General features: G+C 37.9%; 1 protein-coding gene across 2 annotated transcripts in view; it reads left to right on the top strand.

The window, feature by feature from the left end:
- Positions 1-23,449, top strand: part of LOC307154375 (NLR family CARD domain-containing protein 3-like) — a gene marked incomplete at its 3' end in the record, with an annotated part of 199,578 nt that overhangs the window by 64,212 nt on the left and 111,917 nt on the right. The window contains exon 3 of one of the 2 annotated variants that reach the window (XM_079864265.1): positions 1,323-3,182. In XM_079864265.1, coding sequence (XP_079720391.1) covers positions 1,323-3,182 — 1,860 coding nt within the window. Of the gene's footprint in view, positions 1-1,322; positions 5,887-23,449 lie in introns of those variants that run through there. The other variant, XM_079864269.1, reaches the window with a different exon arrangement.

The following is a 23,449-nucleotide window of genomic DNA, read 5'->3' as shown; positions in this document are numbered from 1 at the left end:
ATGCGCAGCTTCATTCCACGAATCTCAAACAGCTTATCTTTCTTGGCTAAACGTAGAATCTCATCTCTCGTATCCAACCTGTGCATCCTTGCAATCATTGCGCACTGACCAGATTTAGCCACCGGTCCAACACGATGGGCATTCTCCACCTCAGGTGCGCGATGGAGTTTATCCTTGAACAGATCATTAAGCAAAGCGGACACAAAACTTGTTGGATTCCCCTTCTCGATATCTCGAACCAAGCCGAGAATACGGATGTTATATTTCCGAATGTGATTCTCCAAACGATCGGCTTTCTCTTTCAAGTCCGTGTTCTCTTTACGCAAACTTTCGTTTGCAAACTCCAGCGCCGTAACCCTGATCTCCATGTGGTCAAGCGTTTCCTCCATAGCAGCAACTTTGTTGGAACATTCGAACATGTCTTTTTTAACGACATCAAGTTGCGGTTGAAGTTTATCAACCGCCGCATTGATTTCTTCCCTTATTATGATTCAGATCAGCTCTGACAGCTCCTGCATGTTGATATCCTTTCCTGCTGCCATATCAATCTCCGGCACCTGTTCAGCGAGGCCAAGTCCACTTAGCTTTGTTTGCGACCTTGTTTTCTTCTTAGACATATCACAGCTCTCTCACCTGATCAAGTCGACCTTCATACTTGACTGACCATCATTATAAATCAGAAATACATTTAATTACCAGTATTTTCATGTTTTGTCTGAGATTGGCGTTCTCCCGGTATGCTCAGCTTTGACGCATGCGCATTGGTAAAAAGTTTCTTGTTAAAAAAAAAAGAAAAAAAGTGTACACCTGTAGTGGTGAATTAACTGTTTTACGGGAGTCACAAACACACTGAATTCACACAGAGAGATGAGATTTGCAGTAGGGCTGCAACTAATGATTATTTTGGATTAATTTGTTGATTTATTCTTTCAATGAATCAGATTAAAAATCCCCAAAATAAAATGAATATGAATTATTGAAGATGTATTTTATATATATACAGTATATATATATATAAATTTTTTTTTTTTTTTTTTTTTTTTTTTTTAATCCACTATTTAAAAAAATGTTGTTCCACATCATCCATTATTATTCATTTTATCAATTAGTTATTGCAGCCCTAATTAAAGAAATGAAACGTCAGACAGGAAGAATTATTTCTTTGTGTTTCTCAGGATCTGGAGTCGGAGAGCTGTGCGATGCAAAAAGTGTTTAACTAAAACTGAAATAAAACACATTAATTGTACAGAAAATACAAGATTGACAAGATTTTGTAGATTTAGATTTTAATTTATGTTTTTTTTCTTGTTCTTAAATCTCAGCAGTGTGAATAGAGATGATCAGACTGGAGACCAGGATTCTCCTCAGCCAGTGAATGATGAACTACAGAGAGTCAAACACAGACACAAAGCCAGCATGAAGAACAAGTATGAGAGATTATTTGAGGGACTGAAACTCCAAGAGAATGAAACCCTCCTGAACAGGATCTACACACAGCTCTACATCATAGAGGGAGAGAGAGGAGGAGTGAATGAAGAACATGAGGTTTTACAGATGGAGAAAACAGCCAGAACACAACACTCACAAGACACTCCAATCTACTGCAATGACATCTTTAAAGCCTCTCCTGAACCAGGACGCCAGGAGAAAGAGCAGATCAAGACTGTTCTCACTAAAGGCATCGCTGGAATCGGGAAAACCGTCTCTGTGCAGAAGTTCATTCTGGACTGGGCCGAGGGAAAAGACAATCAGGATGTAGATTTCATGTTTGTGCTTCCATTTCGAGAGCTGAACTTGATCCGAGATCATCAGTACAGTCTTCACAGACTTCTGCTGGACTTTCATCCTGAACTTCAAGATCTGGACTCAAAGATTTATGAGGAGTGTAAAGTTGTGTTCATCTTTGATGGTCTGGATGAAAGCAGAATCACACTGATGTTTTCAGACGCTCAGGAAGTTTCTGATGTGACTGAGACTTCATCAGTGGGTGTGTTGATGTCAAAGCTCATGAAAGGAGATCTGCTTCCCTCGGCTCTCATCTGGATCACCTCCAGACCAGCAGCAGCCAATCAGATCCCCTCCAAATACATCCACCGTCTGACAGAGATTCAGGGATTCAATGAGCCTCAGAAGGAGGAATATTTCAGGAAGAGAATCAGTGACGAGCATCAAGCCAGCAGAATCATCTCACACATCAGAAGAGCAAGAAGCCTCCACATCATGTGCCACATACCCGTCTTCTGCTGGATCTCCTCCACTGTGCTTCAGAAGCTCCTGGAAGAAGATCTGAGTGCAGAAATCCCTCAAACTCTGACTGAAATGTACATCCACTTCCTGCTGATTCAGATCAACATGAGGAATCAGAAGTATGAAGAGAGAGATCCAGAGAAACTCCTGCAGTCCAACAGAGAAGTGATTGTGAAACTTGCTGGAGTGGCTTTCCATCAGCTGATGAAGGGCAATGTGATGTTCTATGAGGAGGACCTGATTGAGAGCGGCATAGACGTCACTGACGCCTCAGTGCATTCTGGGATTTGCACTGAGATCTTTAAGGAGGAATCTGTGATTCATCAGAGGAAAGTCTACAGCTTCATTCATCTGAGCGTTCAAGAGTTTCTCGCTGCTTTCTATGTGTTTTACTGCTATTTAATGAAGAACAAGGAACCACTGCAGCTTCTGTGTGAATTCAGATCTGATGAAGTCTCTCTGTATGATCTACTAATATCAGTAGTAAATAAAGCCCTTGAGAGTGAGAATGGACGGCTGGATCTGTTCCTGCGGTTCCTGCTGGGCGTCTCACTGGAGTCCAATCAGAGACTCTTACAGGATCTACTGACACACACAGAGAACAGCTCAGAGAGCATCAGGAGAACCACACAGGACATTAAAGACAAGATCAAAGATACAGATGATTTTAATCCTCTCTCAGCTGATCAATCCATCAATCTGTTCCTCTGTCTGCTGGAAGTGAAAGATCAGACTCTGTCCAGAGAGATTCAGGAGTTTGTGAAATCAGACAAACTCTCAGAGGAGGAACTCTCTCCTGGTCACTGCTCTACAATCTCCTACATGCTTCAGATCTCAGAGGAGGCGCTGGATGAGCTGAACCCCATGAAATACAACACATCATATGAGGGTAGAAGAAGACTGGTACCAGCTGTGGTCAACTGCAGGAAAGCTCTGTGAGTGTTTAATCATTAATAGCAAAAGAATCCTTTTAATAGCACATCTTACATCTTTACAGCGGTCATGACTTGGAGTTTTTACTAGTGGTGGGCCGTTATCGGCGTTAACATGTAAGGAATAATTGACGACAGGCCGTTGAATTATTAGAAAAATAATGCACACCCGAGGTGGTAATGCGGTCACGACGTGAAGCGGAGTACTACAGTTACCACACCTCGAAACATTGTTCAGATTCTGTATTTCAAGACGTTTCTAAAGTTTTTGTGATTAAAATGCTCTTGAATCTGTAGGACTACTTTCTTACGCATCTAATCCAATGCCTCCGTTGCTAATTCCAAAACGTCACTTTAGAGTTATTAACGGAGGTTTGAGCCTCTGATAGTAGACTAATGCTGGCACACACGACTCTGGCACATTCTCTGACTGTTTTCATCGACTGCAGCAGATTATAAACACCGACTTTGAACACAGACTGAACGCGCTGAACACGCGTTTGGACATGATCAGTCATCAAATTACATTGATAACCGGCCTTAACTGGCTATAACATTACATATAGCCTATAACACGCTCTCACACATTTATTTTTTTTTTAGCATTTTTGGGAGAAGTACAATTTACATATGTGGTTTCAACAACCAGATGCATTTACACTTGTCCAGATGGTCTGGAGTGCGGCCCAGACCTCCTCCTGAAGTGGTGTGAGCGATCGGATTCAAATCCGTCTCGAATGCGTTTCGGAGGGCATTTACACCTGGTCTCTTCACGATCTGAGAAAACGCATGAAGTGGCCAGGTGTAAACAGCCTTTTAGTCGTTATTTGGGTAGCACATATTCTGAATGCCTTCGGCAGAATTCAAATGAGCCATTTTAATCAAGATTAATCTAGATTAATTCCAAGATTACAGTGAGATTAATCTAGATTAAAAAAATGAATCTATGCCCACCACTAGTTTTTACATTATTATTATATTCCCTGAGGTTCACTTATACTAGGGGAGCCAAACTCAGTTCCCTAGAGCACAGGTTTCCAAACTCTGGGTCGCCAGGATGATTTAAGGAGAATGGAGTTACATTTAAAATTAAAATAATATTTTATTTTCATAAAGTCATAGTCTATAGGGCTGTATAAAAGGAATAAATATGCTAAATATATTTGACTTAAATAATTAACAGATTAACAAAAGAAAAGAAAAAACTGTGTGACAGTATTCTGCTGAGTTTGGTTTATTTTTGTGAAGCGCTCCTCAAACTAGTTGACGGGAAGGAAACCGAGACGACAGAAAACACATCCTGTTTGTTTATTTTACAAAGCCACAGTGTTCTGGTTTATTATGAGTGTACACAAATTAATTTAAATACTTTAGAGTTTTGAATAGAGATGCGCTGATCCGATACTCACTATCGACATCCAAATCTGATATTGTGCATAAACTATTCTGTGTTATTGTAAAGCCTCACAAAAGCTACAAAAACATTATAAAGAACCGTCAACTTTTCGTGCACTATATTATAAGTGTTCTAAAGCCACTCCATAGTTTAATGTGATAAAGTGATTTAATGATTATTAATATTGAAGTCGTTAAATTCAAGTAAGTGCTTCCCTCCGCTGCGGCTGTCAGTCATTCTCCATCCAGCACTCAAACAGCGCGCCGCGTTCGGTTACGGCAGTCAACATGATGAAACTCTCTCCAAGATGATTCAATGTTACTATTGTTATACTTGATCTGTAGAGAAAGGTCTATGGTTTCGCATAAAATGACTTTATCTTTCTGGAGTTTATTGCTGTTCATGTAACTTTCTCCCGGTGTCTTTTAGATCACCACACTGGAGTAGAGAGCGCTATACTTGTTCTTCACGCGCACAGTAACTGACATGTTTAAACTGTTAAAAAGAAAAGGCTCAATAAACTATTGCATTCATATAATACAGGAACTACGCATCAAATCTCTTCCGTTTTTGCTTTGAGGTTTTTAATGTGAAGCGCTGTGACTCCATGTTGCTTCAAGCGCATCATTCTGCACACGGGATACGCATAAGCGCTTTGTGCCGCTCTGTATTGGAGCCTTTCATATTATAATACTTTTGTGCAATGAAAGATTATTTATAGCCTTTCTTGTTCTGTCCTATCTATAATATGTTGCTGCCTCATTAAACAGCTGCGCTAAACATATAAAAGAAATGTCTTTTCATTTTACAGTATATATTAGAAATGAATTGTTTTTCATGAATGTATTTTACAACAATACAAAGAGCAGTGAGTAACATTTAGTGCTACACTTATTCACTTTTTTGTTCTCCATCTCCACTAAATAATGTTTTTCACTAAATGTTTAGATTTTATACAATTATTGTAACTTTTGCTGTTGAATTTAACTAAAATAAATATAATGGTCAATATGGGTTGTGCCAATTTAAAAAAGAATAAAAGGTTGCTCTTAAAGTATGGAAATCACTGCCCTAGAGGGTCACAGTTTAGCTTCAATCCTAATTAACCCTCTGGGGACCAAAAACGCGCCGGCGCGTTTTGCTCGTTTTTTTTTTTAGCAATGAAAATAAACACTAAATGCTCTGTTAATTTTGATCTTTCATTTTCGTGTAATACATCAATCGATCCTGTTCAGTTTCTATTTTTTTTCTGTATACTCACAATAAAAATAAAGTGTTTTGCTTTTTGACAAATAAAGAAATATTAACATGATGCGATTTCTGCCTTCTCTCTGTCAGTAAACTCCCATTTGAAACGCGTTCGAAAATGATCTATAACTCCACGAAAATTCACTCAAACAGGCAAACAGACCCACGGGCATAAAGCTTGAGATTGCATCTTTTAAATGAAGTCATTTATATAAAAAACAAATATTCTCAGCTTCTGTAATCTGTATAAAAAGAGAGCGATTCCAGTCGAGCTCATTACGAGCTAATTCACAGTAATGTGACCACTCCCCGGAGAGCGCGTGCTATTCAAACGCAAATTCTGAGAACTATTTCAGACCTGTGAAACGCCCCCACATCAGCTGTAAACAAAGAGGCATAATATAGCCTACCTTATGGAGAAAAGTTTCCGTGCTGATATGAGGAGCAATATGAGGAGCAGATCCCGCTGAGGAGTGAGGTAGGCTAAGTTATCCTTTCTCAAGTGTTAATGTGGAATAACGTTATGGAATAACGTTAGGCCTATGTAAACAAAAAGATGAATCGCGTTTCTATAATATGAATCGCGTTTCTGTGAGATGAATGAAGGGTATATATTTATTTGTAAAGACTGTTTAGCCTAAATATAAATCGCGCGTCTGTGTGTGAAAGAATAAACTGCTTTGCTATAGCCTACTGAGATGAGTAAAAATCGACTGGAATAGGTTGAAATAAAATGTATTTGTATAAGCAACGTATTAAACTGCAAATAAGCATTTATATGCCCTAATATTTCATAAAAACAACGTTACAGTCAGTCACTTGTTGACTAGATTTGGGTACAGTTTTTAGGCTACTGTAGAATATACTACCACATCAAATAGCCTAAGCTTTTGTTTAGCAATTTCTGCTCATATCTAACGTTTTATATATATATATATATATATATATATATATATATATATTAGGGCTGGACGATTTTGGCTAAAATCATAATCGCAATTAATCAAACAAGTTACCTCGATTACGATTATTGAACAAATATTTATAAAAAAAAAAATCCTATGTCACTGGCAAGGCTTATACTGTAAACAAGGCCGCATTAATGCACGGGCTTACCTGGGCTGAAGCCCAGGGGCCTCCCAAGTTCAGGGGCCTCCCATGTTCAGGTTTATGATGAGCTGAAAAGGTCATATTGTTTTAACTTGTCAGATTTTGTCGTTGTATGTCGCTAGTCGCTTGTGGACGTTGGTAGTGCTGTCGCTCTAATGTTATTGTTATGGTGCGTTCACACCAAACGCGAAAAGAGCATCTGGCGCGACTGATTTCAATGTTAAGTCTATGCAAAGACGCGTTTACGCGCGTCTAGAGGTCCCGCGGCGCGAATGAGGCGTTGCGGTTCGTGTGCCGCCAACGTCTCCGCTTTGGGGTGTCTGTTGCGAGTGTGTTTAATCGACGCTTTTTTCAACACACGGACAGTAATCATCAGCGATGCACGCGATTACATTTAGAAATAGACAAGCTTTGTTTCTAAATGCACCAAGCAATGATCCTTTCAATTTTATAAACTTTTATAAACCCAGCCAATATAATCACAATGAACACATCCAAAATAAAATCTTTAACATGTAGGCTATATAACAACTGCAAAGCATCTCATTTGTAAACAAAATGATTTACACACTAAATCCAGAATAAACTCACTGAGACTGTCGACAGTTTCTTTTCCGTGCATCATGCACTTCTTTCCTATTGGTTGTCGCTCGTGAAAATCGCTTCTCATTTGCATAAAGTTGAAATTTAGTTGCTGTGTGTGGTTGTTAAATAAAGTGTCTTGTGTTTATGTGCTCAGTGATATGTTAATAACAATATGAAAATTGAAAACAATATTAAAAAAAAAACTCACTGTTGTAGGTCTCGAAAGAAACTAATGCATTATGTGATGTAGATTACCTAGATATTACACTTTTTTTAAAATGAGACTCTATAAATCGAGGGGATGGGGGGCCTACAAAACCTCTCAGCCCCGGGGCCTAACATTAGGTTAAGGCGGCTCTGACTGTAAATACGTTCGTATTTTTTCTAATGAAAGATTTAGGGATGTCCCGATACCACTTTTTCACCGATACCGCAGCTTTGGCTATTTGCCGTTACCGATACCAATCCGATATCTTTATTTTATTCTTGAACTAATACTACTAATAATAAAATATATGGAAGCACTTTGCTCAATTAGCCACATAAAAACATCTCACTCAAATGGAGAACAAATACTTCTCCAGTATATAGTCCACATCAACAGTTGATAATGAAGGACTGCCACCCTTTATTCAAAAGGCCTTGAGATATGTTTGGTAACCTGAATGAATTTAAAATTAATTAGCTATATTTCAGATCAATATATTTGTTTCCTTAAAATTTAAATTAACTTTAATAACTTCTCATCTGAATTATAAATCGTTAATTTCTGTATAAAATAATAGTACCATTAAAAACACATTTGATTTTATTTTTTAATCAATGTAGAATGTGTAGGCCTAACTTAAAAATAAAAAGATTAGTGCTCTGTTTTATGGCAAGAAATGAAAACCAATGCAATATGATGAATGTACAAAAGATGAGATCATTTTTGCTTTTTGATAATTTTATTAAAAAAATGTACGTACAAATCAACGTGTGTGATTTTGGTTTGGTGACAGTTGTAGGTTACAGTTTGACAAAAGCACAATGTTTTACACAAATATAAGTAGGCTAAACACTTTGCAGTTTTAATGATGTCCTGTATGTACAAATTGACGTTGATGTTATAATGACGAATGATGTTTTTATGTTTCTACTGTTAGATCGCGCCCATGCCTCTCTCTCTCTCTCTCTCTCTCTCTCTCTCTCTCTCTCTCTCTCTCTCTCTGACACACACACACATTCCAGCATTGCAATCTTGACATCGCAGCCTGTTCATTATGCTGCGTTCACACCAAACGCGAATAGAGCGTCAAATTCGCGTCTATCGCATCTAGTTCTACGCTTAAACATTTTTAATCCATTCGCGCGTCCAAAGCGAATAGGACGCGCGTAAGCTATATAACTATATATATATATATATATATATATATATATAACTATATTATTTATATATATTATATATATTTATATATATATATATATATATATATATATATATATATATTTATTTGCTATATTCAAACTAATGAATACATATGATAAAATGTAGGCCTATAATCTTTTTTCTTTTTTCTTTTTCTTTTTTACAAAGAAAGAGTACACTTGAAATATTGTTGAAATTGTAATTATTGTTGTAATTGTAACATTTTTAATAAAATAGCAAAACATATTTACAAGATAGATGTAAGCGAAATCTTAAATGGTCAATATAAGTCTTCTTCTAAATACATCTTTTGTCCTTGCATTGTGGCTCAGTCAGTGTCACACCTGAATGAATGGCTAATTATGCAGAGTCATTATTCAGAGTGGGTGGGACATTGTAATCTAAGGTGTAAACTACTCCTCCCCCTCGCATATTGGCTTTCCAAGCAAAACCTGTTTTACACCATTTAAATCAATGTTTTTTTTTTTGTGAACGATAAAGTAAGACTATTTTCACATAATTTTGAAGCTAGAACTCAAAGGGACAACATCCATTAGTCAAAAGTCTTGTGGACACATATTTAATATGTGTTTTGTGGTCTTAATTCAGCAACTTTCATTTTAATTTTTTCCAATAACCACGCATAAACATTATTCTCTTAAAAATACAAACATCTACATACACGTTGCTCACATATTATGGTAGCCCTGTTTGTGCTATATAGAGTGAATTTACACCTTTGCCATTAACCCTCTGGGGTCTGAGCTGTTTTCTGGGCCCTGGAGGTGTTCTGACATGCTCTGACATTTGTGCTTATTTCTGTTACTTGTGACATTTTCATGGCTAAAGTCTGATTACACTGTATTCAGCACAAACTCTGCTACAATAATATATCAGCAGCAAGTATATAAAAGTTTGTAGTTTTGAGATAATAACATTTATGCGTGGTTTGTGAAAAAACAAAAAAAAAATTGTCACTGAAATAAGCTCATGAAACCCATACTGATTATTTCTTCATAAGACTTTTGAAAATTGTATGACGTAGCCTAGAATATTTGCTTCAAAACTATGTGAAAATCATCCTGACTGCTCATTCAGAGAAGACAATATATTGATTTAAAAATTTTACGACGTGTTTTGTGTGAGAAAGCTTTATGCAAGAGGCGTGGACATCTCATTATTATGTAAGCTTTTCACACCTGAGAAAGACAAAGACACTCCCTAATGGCCCTATCAGGAGCTATCAGGCCCTATCATTCTGAGCAACCTTGCACAAAGAATGAGGAGATTTAAAAAAGAATGGCTTTTAGATTGTTTGGATTTATTTACAACACAACATAATGACAAAAAAAACCCACATTATTTAACACACTGAACTAAAGACAGAGACTTGAACTGTCACACACCTTTGTGCCATTCCTGAAACATAGTACATACCTTTCATTTCCATGGTGTTTGATTTTTCACTTTAGCATGTTCATGTATGGAGACTTATGTGAATGTTGAAGTCAGCAGGACTTATCAGTGGCATCTTGTTCCTCTAAAAACAACAACAAAACAGCTGTGAACATGCTGATATCAAGAGAAACTATGCTGCACAATTTGGGGAATACATTTTAGATTTTTCAGGTTAAAATAGCTTTTTAAAATGTACAGAATACACACACACACACACGCATACACACACACACACACATATATATATATATGTGCATTACACAAACTGTATAATGCATATATATGTGCATTACACAAACTGTATAATGCACATATATATATGTGCATTATATAAACTTGCATTACAATAGTGATTGTCAAAACATTTGGTAACTAAATAGAATTTTACACAATTTTCACGCTTTCAATTCTTGGGATTTGATTTCAATCTTGATTCAGTATTGACTTTTTGGATAAATATTAGGTAGGCTACAGTAGATAGACGTTAATTTTTCTCAAGAAAAAATATATCTCACATAATGCTGTAAACATACAGAGAGCCCTGTCAGCTGGTATTATTAAAGGTTAAAAATGAACTAATTAAATTAAATATAATTTGGTTTTCATTATAATAACAATTATGACACAAGTAAAAATATAATACAAATGTAATATAGTGCACATATTTAGCAAAATACTCCTCTCTATAGCTATTTTTTTCTAGTCAACTAACGTGTTGGTCATTAAATGGCTTTCCTGAGGTAAATGTAACGTTCTGTGACATAATTGTTCACCTGCAGTTTTATTGACCTCTTTCCGTGGTTGAAAAACACTGATTGATCGATATTATTTATGAGGCATATATAACTTTCGGTAAGTTGTACTGTATCTTTAAATAAAAACAGATGATCGGTTTACTTGAACTGGCGCTACAGTGATCTGTCAAGTCACTTTTACAAGCACCAAAACAGTATTTATTGTCTGAATTTCGTAATAAAATGGACAGAACATGAGAGCTGAGAATTGTTTTCATACCATAATAACCTGCTCTGTCTAGTCTGTCGGTCTCCGTGTCCTCTTTGCTCCGCGATTTTTCTCTGCGTGATAAACTGAATGTGGCGCGAGAGCGTTTGAAAAGTGTCGATTGCGTGAGTCTCACACTGAATGCGTATTGACAGCTCTGCTTTTAGAAGGGGGATAAATCGTCGGCAGCGTTCCTCCTTCCGTCATGCTTCTTCTCCATGTGAGGATTGTTTACATTAGACTAGAGTGCGCACTGCCGCATGCACACAGTGCTAATGCATGTGGGGATTGTTTACATCAGAGTGCGCACGTGTTTCGCGCAGCATATACGCAGTGTTTGTTTAAGCGGTTGATGGAAAATAAGCTAATACGCGTTCTATAAATATAAATTCTGATCTATTATTTTTCACGGTATTTTGAAGTGCCCACGATAACAATATCGTGCATATTCATTACCGCGATTTATCGCATTACCGAATACCGGCACATGCCTAATATATATATATATATATATATATATATATATATATATATATATATATATATATATTAGCATACTTTTACCATGCTGTGTTTTATTTGTGTTTTATTATAGAATATAAAAACATCCTCGTGTTGAACACGTATACAAGCACTGAAAGGTTGCCTATCATTCTAGTTCACATTTCACATTTCTGTCTACATGTACATATATGACATTAGGCTTAGTTCATGTTTTTACTCCAAACTCATTTCATAACATACATTTTAATCTGGCACGACCAGTTTAACATGTCTTACCTTAAAAATCTTCTCATCTTCAATTCGCGTTCTTCTGAGGTAAATCCGAGGTAAATTCAAGGTAAACAGCACAGCACAGCTTACAGTTGTCCAAACCCGATGAAAGCAGAGACGAGTAAGTTACGAAGTCTCTGCTTCTTTGTTTTGAGGTGATGAGGGCGTTTACAGGTCTGCGTTTCTCCGCATGGATCATTTGCATGTCAATCGCTCGTGCGCGCGTAGGCGTGTTCAAATTAAATTTAATGAGGACGCGTTTGAGAAACTGTACATGCCGCTGATTTTGTATGGATTACTTAAAAATAGAATATTTGTTTTTTATATAATTTACATACTTTAAAAATAGAGATTCCAAGCGTTGTATAGACATGCGTTTCAAGTCTGTGTGACAAACATTCGCTGAGTTACAGGTCATTTTCTGTCGCGTTTCAGAATGAGTTTCACATTGAGAGAGACGGCAGAACGCGCATCATGTTTATTTTCTTTGTTTTACGAAAAACACAACATTTTGTTTTTATTATGAGTGTACACAAATAAAAGAAGACATTTAACAGTTTTGAATGATGTACAATACAAGTATGTAAAATCAAAATCAACAGAGTATTTTGCACTGATATAAAGAAAAAACGAGCAGATCACGCCGGCGTGATTGCCGACCTCAGGGGGTTAACATGTTTATAAATAACTGAAAAAAGCACAAATGTTAGAGCATGTCAGAACATCCCCATGACCCCAAAAACAGCTTGGTCCCCAGAGGGTTAAACAAACCTGATACAGCTAATCAGGAGCTGAGTTTGGCACCCCCGAATTATACTGTTAATAATCCATAAATCTGAATAAAGTTTTTCCAACCTCATTCTGACGCTCTTTCTGAAATGATCCGTGTTCAAGCGGCGGCTCTCAGTAAACACCAGTGTTATAATTTGCTAATGTCACTGCATAGGAAAAAGTATCAATGCCCCCCCCCCCGTGTTTTTGAAAACACCCGTATAAAACGGTCATTTATAGACAGAATTATTTTTTTTTATTTTTTTTTTTTATTCGTTTATTCCAGGCAATAGCACAAAAAAAGTACAAGATAAACAAAATATGGTTAAATCATATAGTGCAAAAAACAAAACAAAAACAAAAACAGTATATACAGTATTCAAATATGACGATCAAATTCTGCCTGAAAGGGAGTGGGAAGAAGACAACTTATTTAATCCCACCCCAGTTCCCCATTTAGTGATTAATATTTGAGCTTCATAGTTACTTTGCTCACGGATTATTTACAAATGTTATATCATGGTGGCGTTACCATAAGTAACAAGTAATTTTTATAACAACAATTGATACCAACAATGTAATAGGAATAACAATGCCAACAATGGTAATGGACAATATACCAACGATAGTAATAGACAATATACCAACGATGGTAATGGACAATATACCAACGATGGTAAGGAAATACTGAGCACATGTTACACTATGAGACAGAATACAACAGCAATTTAACTACAATGTAATAGAAATAAACAATGCCAACAATTGTAATGGACAATATACCAACGATGGTAATGGACAATATACCAACGATGGTAAGGAAACAATGAGCACATGTTCACACTATGAGACAGAATACAACAGCAATTTAAATTAAAGACCCTCATCTCTGTATTTTAACCAGACCCAATGTTTGTATAACAGTTTAAACTGATTAATAGTTTGGCATTGCTTTTGTTGCAAGTCCAGTTTGTTCCAGAGTTTCACTCCACATACAGACACACAATAATATTTACGAGTGGTTTGGGCTCTCTGTAATGAAAAGTGTCCAAAACCTCTCAAGTTATGAGCTCGCACTGGAGTTTTAAAAAAACGTTGTAAGTTAGGCGGTAATAATTTGTTAAATGCTTTATATAAGACTATTGATGTATACTATTTTACAAGATCATCAAATTTTAGCAACTTTGACTGTGTAAACAGATTATGAGTATGTTCTAGAAAACCAACCTTGTGAATGATCCTCACAGCTCTTTTCTGCAATATAATCAGAGGATTTATTGTGTTCTGGTAAGTATTTCCCCACACTTCAACACAAAAAGTAAGATATGGTAGTACCAGGGTGCAGTATAATGTACGGAGTGCATTTTCATCAAGGTATAGCTTTGCTTTATTAAGTGTGCTTGCTGAAAGCAGCACACTTACTGTTCTTCTTAAGTTTTCTTATTATTATTAAGTGTGCTTGCTGAAAGCAGCACACTTACTGTTCTTCTTAAGTTTTTATATTATTATTAAGTGTGCTTGCTGAAAGCAGCACACTTACTGTTCTTCTTAAGTTTTCTTCTTCTTCTTCTTCTTATTATTATTCCCGGGAGAAAAATTTTGGCCAGCTCCTGCGCTTAGGCCCTTTGAGACAGAGACACCGTTCCAACTTTAAAACGTACGGTCAGTACCGGTGTAAGTTGCTCGCGAAGATGACATCACGAGTCCATGTCGTTTGTCCGCCACACTGGATTGAACAGAAAGCGAAACTAAATTTTCACAGGTCACAAATTTAGTCCGAACTTCACGAAACTGGACGTGCATGATCCTTGGACCAAGCCTCACAAAATTTACTAGAAGGATTTTTGATTTTCGGAAGCGTTTGCCCGTCACAGCCAAACGAAATCGGCGGCGTAGTCGCCAAAACAGGAAGTAGTTCATATTTCAGGAACTCTGTCACGTATCGAAACCAAACTTTGTACATTAACTCAAGACTCCAATGTGAGGATGTAGAAGATAAAAAAAAAAAAAAAAAAAAAAAAATTTTTTACATCATTTGGCACCCCCCCCCCCCCCCCCAGCTATTTGGTCAGCTCCTGCGCCTAGGCCCTTTGAGACAGAGACACCGTTCCAACTTTAAAACGTCCGGTCAGTACCGGTGTAAGTTGCTCGCGAAGATGACATCACGAGTCCATGTCGTTTGTCCGCAATATTGGATTGAACAGAAAGCTAAACTAAAGTTTCACAGGTCACAAATTTGGTCCGAACTTCACGAAAATGGACGTACATGATCCTTGGACCAAGCCTCACAAAAGTTACTAGAAGGATTTTTGATTTTCGGAAGCGTTTGCCCGTCACAGCCAAACGAAATCAGCGGCGTAGTCGCCAAACAGGAAGTCGTCCATATCTCAGGAACTCTGTCACGTATCGAAACCAAACTTTATACATAAACTCGGGACTCCAATGTGAGGAAGCACAAGATCTGAATTTTTTTTAATTTTTTTTTTATTTCAGGCTAATAGACAAACCCATTTACCTATGTCTATGCAAGAGTTTCACCTCACACTTTTAATGTTAATGCATTTAGACAGTAGGTGGCACTGTTGTATTACATTTCACAGAGCTGCCAAGTCAGTGTATATACTGCATTCGTTTTTACTAGGTTTGTCTTAATAAATGCAGACATGAATTTCGTTTTTTGCATTGGTCTAATTTAATCATCATCTGTATATTAATATATACAGAATTGTATGCATGAATTGTGCATTTCCAGTTCTCAAAGCAGTTAATAACAACAACAAAAAAACTTTATACAAGATACATCATGCTCTTTTTCGCTAACCGAACAAACAATTAATTGTCTGTGGCTGTGTTTGTGCGCACGGGAAATATGCTGCGCATAACAAAAGAAAACAAGGAGAAACGCGCAGTCACATGCTCAAACAATCAACAGGTGCGTTCCATTTGACCATAAGTGGACTGCGAAGTGGACTTCACAGGGTTTTCCGCCATCTTAAGTTAGATTCTAATCCGAAGGGAGCGAACATGTTTAGTTCGAAGGACACTGCACACGGCATAGGGAATAAGGGAACATCGATACAGCACTTCACAGGAAGTGGAGAGCGATGATTACCCAACTGTCATTTCGCGCACCACGTCATCACCAGTCAGAACGGTCATAACTAACGATGGAGGAGTTTACGTATGTGTGTAAGTATTCATTTCGCCATTGTTATACAAATGACAGTATTTTTAACGGTTATTGTTGTGAATATTACATATACTATTTTTGATGATTATAATTTACCTCAGTGAATGCAGCCAGCTTAGCTATAGTTTGTGAGGTAAAGTGATTTTATTTTAGGTAGTTGTAAAATAGTGCAATATAATTGTAAATATATAAAAAATAAAATATGAATGTAGTCCTATATATATTTATGTTATATGATAATCTGTGCGACTCCGTCGTTGACTTTCTTTGATGACATTTGCAGGGCGTTTCAAATGAGCGGGTATTGTCAGTGAAGTCCACTTCAACTGATATACCGTGCTCAGGGGGTAGGGGAGCAGTGAACATTGCGTATGGACCCTGTCGAATGGAACGCACATTAGATGTGTAAAAACCATAAAACAAGTGGAAAGCGCGAGCGCGCCGCTGTCTCCTTTCCACAAGCGCTTGTTCTCCTGTGGCGTCTGTCGTTGCTATGCAACCGTGAACTGCGCTCTCCATGATGACAAGAGCTGTGACTGAAATCGCTCCCTATCCACTATATAGTGCACTATTTAGGGTGTCGGCCATTTTGTAGTGGTGTCCGAATTCTGAGTGAAGGACATCATTCCCTACATTCTTTACTACTTTTACCCACAATCCTCTCTGAATTCGAGTGTACATACGATGTACACTTGCTGAGACACTATTTCCCACAATCCGACTCAATAAGGCGATAGAGCGCGAATGAAAAATAAACAAAAATGTCACCATGGCAACGGTGCACGCGAGTTAGAAAACAATCATTTATAAGACCAGACGCCTGGTTATTTATTTATCTATACCGTTATATCTATATTTGAATAAACAAATGTGTTGTGTAGTGTTTTGTTCTCTTTAATTTTCACATATAAATGTAAAAAGTAAATAAATATGACAAGCAAGTGTTTTTATTATCTTTTTTTAAAATCAAATAACGCAATAAACGTGAAAAATACATACATACAATTGTTACAATTCATACAGCCAAAAAAAAGGAAATATTAAAGATGGGTAGGTAATGTTTATGACAAATTGTCTGAGCTCTCTGGCGCGTGATAATTATGTCAGCGTCCGAATTCTTTGCTGATGTAGTGCACTCAACTGCCATTCATTATGTAGGGATTAGTGAACGAGTGAGCGGTTTCAGACACAGCTAAGGAAGTATCAGCAAAAGATTCATAGATTTCTAGCCCTTGCATTAGCTTTACTACTAGATATATTTATGGAGATGGAAAATAATAAGGCACCCTGTACAGCTATGATCAGCTGTTCGGCCGAGCATTCAATGTTGTTACGCTGCAAGCTGATGGTTTGTTGCTGCCGCGCTCTATCACTCGCACACCATAAAGAGCAAATTGTTTTTTAATGTTTCAATTTCGTGATTAAAATGACATAATTTGGAAGCGGATAATTTCTTCACAAACAGCTCATTATGACTCAATGTTAGAATGCTGCACCTACACTCGATAGTGTGAATAAGATCAGCGCAACGCAGACCACTGCATTGACAGGGTAAAACATATGATCTGTCTACGGCCAGGGCTCAGCGGAAGACAGAAAATGCCGGTCCAGCGCTGATTGAGGAATTAAATTCAAAAATAAAAGACAGTTTTACATCTTTTTTCTCGCATTCTCGCATTTTTTCTCGCATCTCGCATCTATCCACTACCTGCTAACGTTAGTGCACTGCACCCGAGCAAGCACACTTTGCAGTTCCTCCGGAAATGCATTTTTCTAGTTAAGTGTGCTTGCTGAAAGCAGCACACTTACTGTTCTTCTTAAGTTTTCTTCTTCTTATTATTATTATTATTATTATTCCCGGGAGAAAAATTTTGGCCAGCTCCTGCGCCTAGGCCCTTTGAGACAGAGACACCGTTCCAACTTTAAAACGTACGGTCAGTACCGGTTTAAGTTGCTCGCGAAGATGACATCACGAGTCCATGTCGTTTGTCCGCCACACTGGATTGAACAGAAAGCGAAACTAAATTTTCACAGGTCACAAATTTAGTCCGAACTTCACGAAACTAGACGTACATGATCCTTGGACCAAGCCTCACAAAAGTTACTAGAAGGATTTTTGATTTTCGGAAGCGTTTGCCCGTCACAGTCAAACGAAATCTGCGGCGTAGTCGCCAAAACAGGAAGTAGTTCATATTTCAGGAACTCTATCACGTATCGAAACCAAACTTTGTACATTAACTCAAGACTCCAATGTGAGGATGTACAAGATAAAAAAAAAAAAAAAAAAAAAATTTTTTTACATAATTTGGCAACCCCCCCCCCCCAGCTATTTGGTCAGCTCCTGCGCCTAGGCCCTTTGAGACAGAGACACCGTTCCAACTTTAAAACGTCCGGTCAGTACCGGTGTAAGTTGCTCGTGAAGATGACATCATGAGTCCATGCCGTTTGTCCGCAATATTGGATTGAACAGAAAGCTAAACTAAAGTTTCACAGGTCACAAATTTGGTCCGAACTTCACGAAACTGGACGTACATGATCCTTGGACCAAGCCTCACAAAAGTTACTAGAAGGATTTTTGATTTTCGGAAGCGTTTGCCCGTCACAGCCAAACTAAATCAGCGGCGTAGTCGCCAAACAGGAAGTCGTCCATATCTCAGGAACTCTGTCACGTATCGAAACCAAACTTTATACATAAACTCGGGACTCCAATGTGAGGAAGCACAAGATCTGAATTTTTTTTATTTTTTTTTATTTCAGGCTAATAGACAAACCCATTTACCTATGTCTATGCAAGAGTTTCACCTTTTAATGTTAATGCATTTAGACAGTAGGTGGCACTGTTGTATTACATTTCACAGAGCAGCCAAGTCAGTGTATAAACTGCATTCTTACCAGGTTTGTCTTAATAAATGCAGGCATGAATTTCGTTTTTTTGCATTGGTCTAATTTAATCATCTTCATTTATTAATATATACAGATTTGTATGCATGAATTGTGCATTTCCAATCCTCAAAGCAGTTAATAATAAAAATAATAATAATAATAATAAAAAAAAAAAAATTTATACAAAATACATCATGCTCTTCTTCGATAACCGAACAAACAATTCATTGTCTGTGGCTGTGTTTGTGCGTACGGGAAATATGCTGCGCATAACAATAGAAAACAAGGAGAAACGCACAGTCACATGCTCAAACAATCAACAACGTCGCTCTAGAGGTGCGTTCACTGCGTTGTGGACTGCGAAGTGAACTTCACAGGGTTTTCCGCCATCTTAAGTTAGTCTAATCCGAAGGGAGCGAACATGTTCAGTTCGAAAGGCACTGCGCACGGCATAGGGAATAAGGGAACATCGATACATCACTTCACAGGAAGTGGAGAGCGATGATCACACACCCAACTGTCATTTCGCGCACCACGTCATCACCAGTCAGAACGGTCATAACGATGGAGGAGTTTACGTATGTGTGTAAGTAATACATTTCGCCATTGTTATACAAATGACAGTATTTTTAACGGTTATTGTTGTGAATATTACATACTATTTTTGATGATTATAATTTACCTCAGTGAATGCAGCCAGCTTATAGCTAGTTTGTGAGGTAAAGTGATTTTATTTTAGGTAGTTGTAAAATAGTGCAATATAATTGTAAATATATAATATAATAATAAAAATTAAAATATGAATGTAGTCCTATAATCTGCGCGACTCCGTCGTCGACTTTCTTTGATGACATTTGCTGGGCATTTCAAATGAGCGGTTATTGTCAGTGAAGTCCACTTCAACTGATATACTGTGCTCACAGGGAGTAGGGGAGCAGTGAACACTGCATATGGACCCTGTCGAATGGAACGCACATTAGATGTGTAAAAACCATAAAACAAGTGGAAAGCGCGAGCGCGCCGCTGTCTCCTTTCCACAAGCGCTTGTTCTCCTGTGGCGTCTGTCGTTGCTATGCAACCGTGAACTGCGCTCTCCATGATGACAAGAGCTGTGTCTGAAATCGCTCCCTATCCACTATATAGTGCACTATTTAGGGTGTCGGCCATTTTGTAGTGGTGTCCGAGTTCTGAGTGAACGACATCATTCCCTACATTCTTCACTACTTTTACCCACAATCCTCTCTGAATTCGAGTGTACATACGATGTACACTTGCTGAGACACTATTTCCCACAATCCAACTCAATAAGGCGATATAGAGCGCGAATGAAAAATAAACAAAAATGTCACCATGGCAACGGTGCACGCGAGTTAGAAAACAATCATATATAAGACCAGACGCCTGGTTATTTATTTATATATACCGTTATATCTATATTTGAATAAACAAATGTGTTGTGTAGTGTTTTGTTCTCTTTAATTTTCACATATAAATGTAAAAAGTAAATAAATATGACAAGCAAGTGTTTTTATTATATATTTTTTTAAGCAAATAACGCAATAAACGTGAAAAATACATACATACAATTGTTACATACAATTCATACAGCCAAGAAAAGGAAATATTAAAGATGGTTAGGTAATGTTTATGACAAATTGTCTGAGCTCTCTGGCGCGTGATAATTATGTCAGCGTCCGAATTCTTTGCTGATGTAGTGCACTCAACTGCCATTCATTATGTAGGGATTAGTGAACGAGTGAGCGGTTTCAGACACAGCTAAGGAAGTATCAGCAAAAGATTCATAGATTTCTAGCCCTTGCATTAGCTTTACTACTAGATATATTTATGGAGATGGAAAATAATAAGGCGCCCTGTACAGCTATGATCAGCTGTTCGGCCGAGCATTCAATGTTGTTACGCTGCAAGCTGATGGTTCGTTGCTGCCGCGCTCTATCACTCGCACACCATAAAGAGCAAATTGTTTTTTAATGTTTCAATTTCGTGATTAAAATGACATAATTTGGAAGCGGATAATTTCTTCACAAACAGCTCATTATGACTCAATTTTAGAATGCTGCACCTACACTCGATAGTGTGAATAAGATCAGCGCAACGCAGACCACTGCATTGACAGGGTAAAACATATGATCTGTCTACGGCCAGGGCTCAGCGGAAGACAGAAAATGCCGGTCCAGCGCTGATTGAGGAATTAAATTCAAAAATAAAAGGCAGTTTTACATGTTTTTTCTCGCATTCTCGCATTTTTTCTCGCATCTCGCATCTATCCACTACCTGCTAACGTTAGTGCACTACACCCGAGCAAGCACACTTTGCAGTTCCTCCGGAAATGCATTTTTCTAGTTCTTATTATTATTCCCGGGAGAAAAATTTTGGCCAGCTCCTGTGCCTAGGCCCTTTGAGACAGAGACACCGTTCCAACTTTAAAGCGTACGGTCAGTACCGGTGTAAGTTGCTCGCGAAGATGACATCACGAGTCCATGTCGTTTGTCCGCCACACTGGATTGAACAGAAAGCGAAACTAAATTTTCCCAGGTCACAAATTTAGTCCGAACTTCACGAAACTGGACGTGCATGATCCTTGGACCAAGCCTCACAAAATTTACTAGAAGGATTTTTGATTTTCGGAAGCGTTTGCCCGTCACAGCCAAACGAAATCGGCGGCGTAGTCGCCAAAACAGGAAGTAGTTCATATTTCAGGAACTCTATCACGTATCGAAACCAAACTTTGTACATTAACTCAAGACTCCAATGTGAGGATGTACAAGATAATTTTTTTTTTTTTTAAATCCAAAATTTTACATAATTTGGCAACCCCCCCTCCCCAACTATTTGGTCAGCTCCTGCGCCTAGGCCCTTTGAGACAGAGACACCGTTCCAACTTTAAAACGTCCGGTCAGTACCGGTGTAAGTTGCTCGCGAAGATGACATCACGAGTCCATGTCGTTTGTCCGCAATATTGGATTGAACAGAAAGCTAAACTAAAGTTTCACAGGTCACAAATTTGGTCCGAACTTCACGAAACTGGACGTACATGATCCTTGGACCAAGCCTCACAAAAGTTACTAGAAGGATTTTTGATTTTCGGAAGCGTTTGCCCGTCACAGCCAAACGAAATCAGCGGCGTAGTCGCCAAACAGGAAGTCGTCCATATCTCAGGAACTCTGTCACGTATCGAAACCAAACTTTATACATGAACTCGGGACTCCAATGTGAGGACGCACAAGATCTGAATTTTTTTTTATTTTTTTTTTATTTCAGGCTAATAGACAAACCCATTTACCTATGTCTATGCAAGAGCATTTATTAATATATACAGATTTGTATGCATGAATTGTGCATTTCCAATCCTCAAAGCAGTTAATAAAAAAATTAAAATAAAATAAAAACTTTATACAAAATACATCATGCTCTTCTTCGATAACCGAACAAACAATTCATTGTCTGTGGCTGTGTTTGTGCGTACGGGAAATATGCTGCGCATAACAATAGAAAACAAGGAGAAACGCACAGTCACATGCTCAAACAATCAACAACGTCGCTCTAGAGGTGCGTTCACTGCGTTGTGGACTGCGAAGTGAACTTCACAGGGTTTTCCGCCATCTTAAGTTAGTCTAATCCGAAGGGAGCGAACATGTTCAGTTCGAAAGGCACTGCGCACGGCATAGGGAATAAGGGAACATCGATACATCACTTCACAGGAAGTGGAGAGCGATGATCACACACCCTACTGTCATTTCGCGCACCACGTCATCACCAGTCAGAACGGTCATAACGATGGAGGAGTTTACGTATGTGTGCAAGTAATACATTTCGCCATTGTTATACAAATGACAGTATTTTTAACGGTTATTGTTGTGAATATTACATATACTATTTTTGATGATTATAATTTACCTCAGTGAATGCAGCCAGCTTAGCTAGTTTGTGAAGTAAAGTGATTTTATTTTAGGTAGTTGTAAAATAGTGCAATATAATTGTAAATATATAATATAATAATAAAAATTAAAATATGAATGTAGTCCTATATATATTTGTTATATCATAATCTGCGCGACTCCGTCGTTGACTTTCTTTGATGACATTTGCTGGGCGTTTCAAATGAGCGGGTATTGTCAGTGAAGTCCACTTCAACTGATATACCGTGCTCAGGGGGTAGGGGAGCAGTGAACACTGCATATGGACCCTGTCGAATGGAACGCACATTAGATGTGTAAAAACAAGTGGAAAGCGTGAGCGCGCCGCTGTCTCCTTTCCACAAGCGCTTGTTCTCCTGTGGCGTCTGTCGTTGCTATGCAACCGTGAACTGCGCTCTCCATGATGACAAGAGCTGTGACTGAAATCGCTCCCTATCCACTATATAGTGCACTATTTAGGGTGTCGGCCATTTTGTAGTGGTGTCCGAATTCTGAGTGAACGACATCATT

This window comes from Squalius cephalus (genome assembly GCF_949319135.1).
Source record: "Squalius cephalus genome assembly, chromosome: 2".
Lineage (NCBI taxonomy): Eukaryota > Metazoa > Chordata > Actinopteri > Cypriniformes > Leuciscidae > Squalius > Squalius cephalus.
This window is presented reverse-complemented; position numbering and strand designations above follow the sequence as displayed.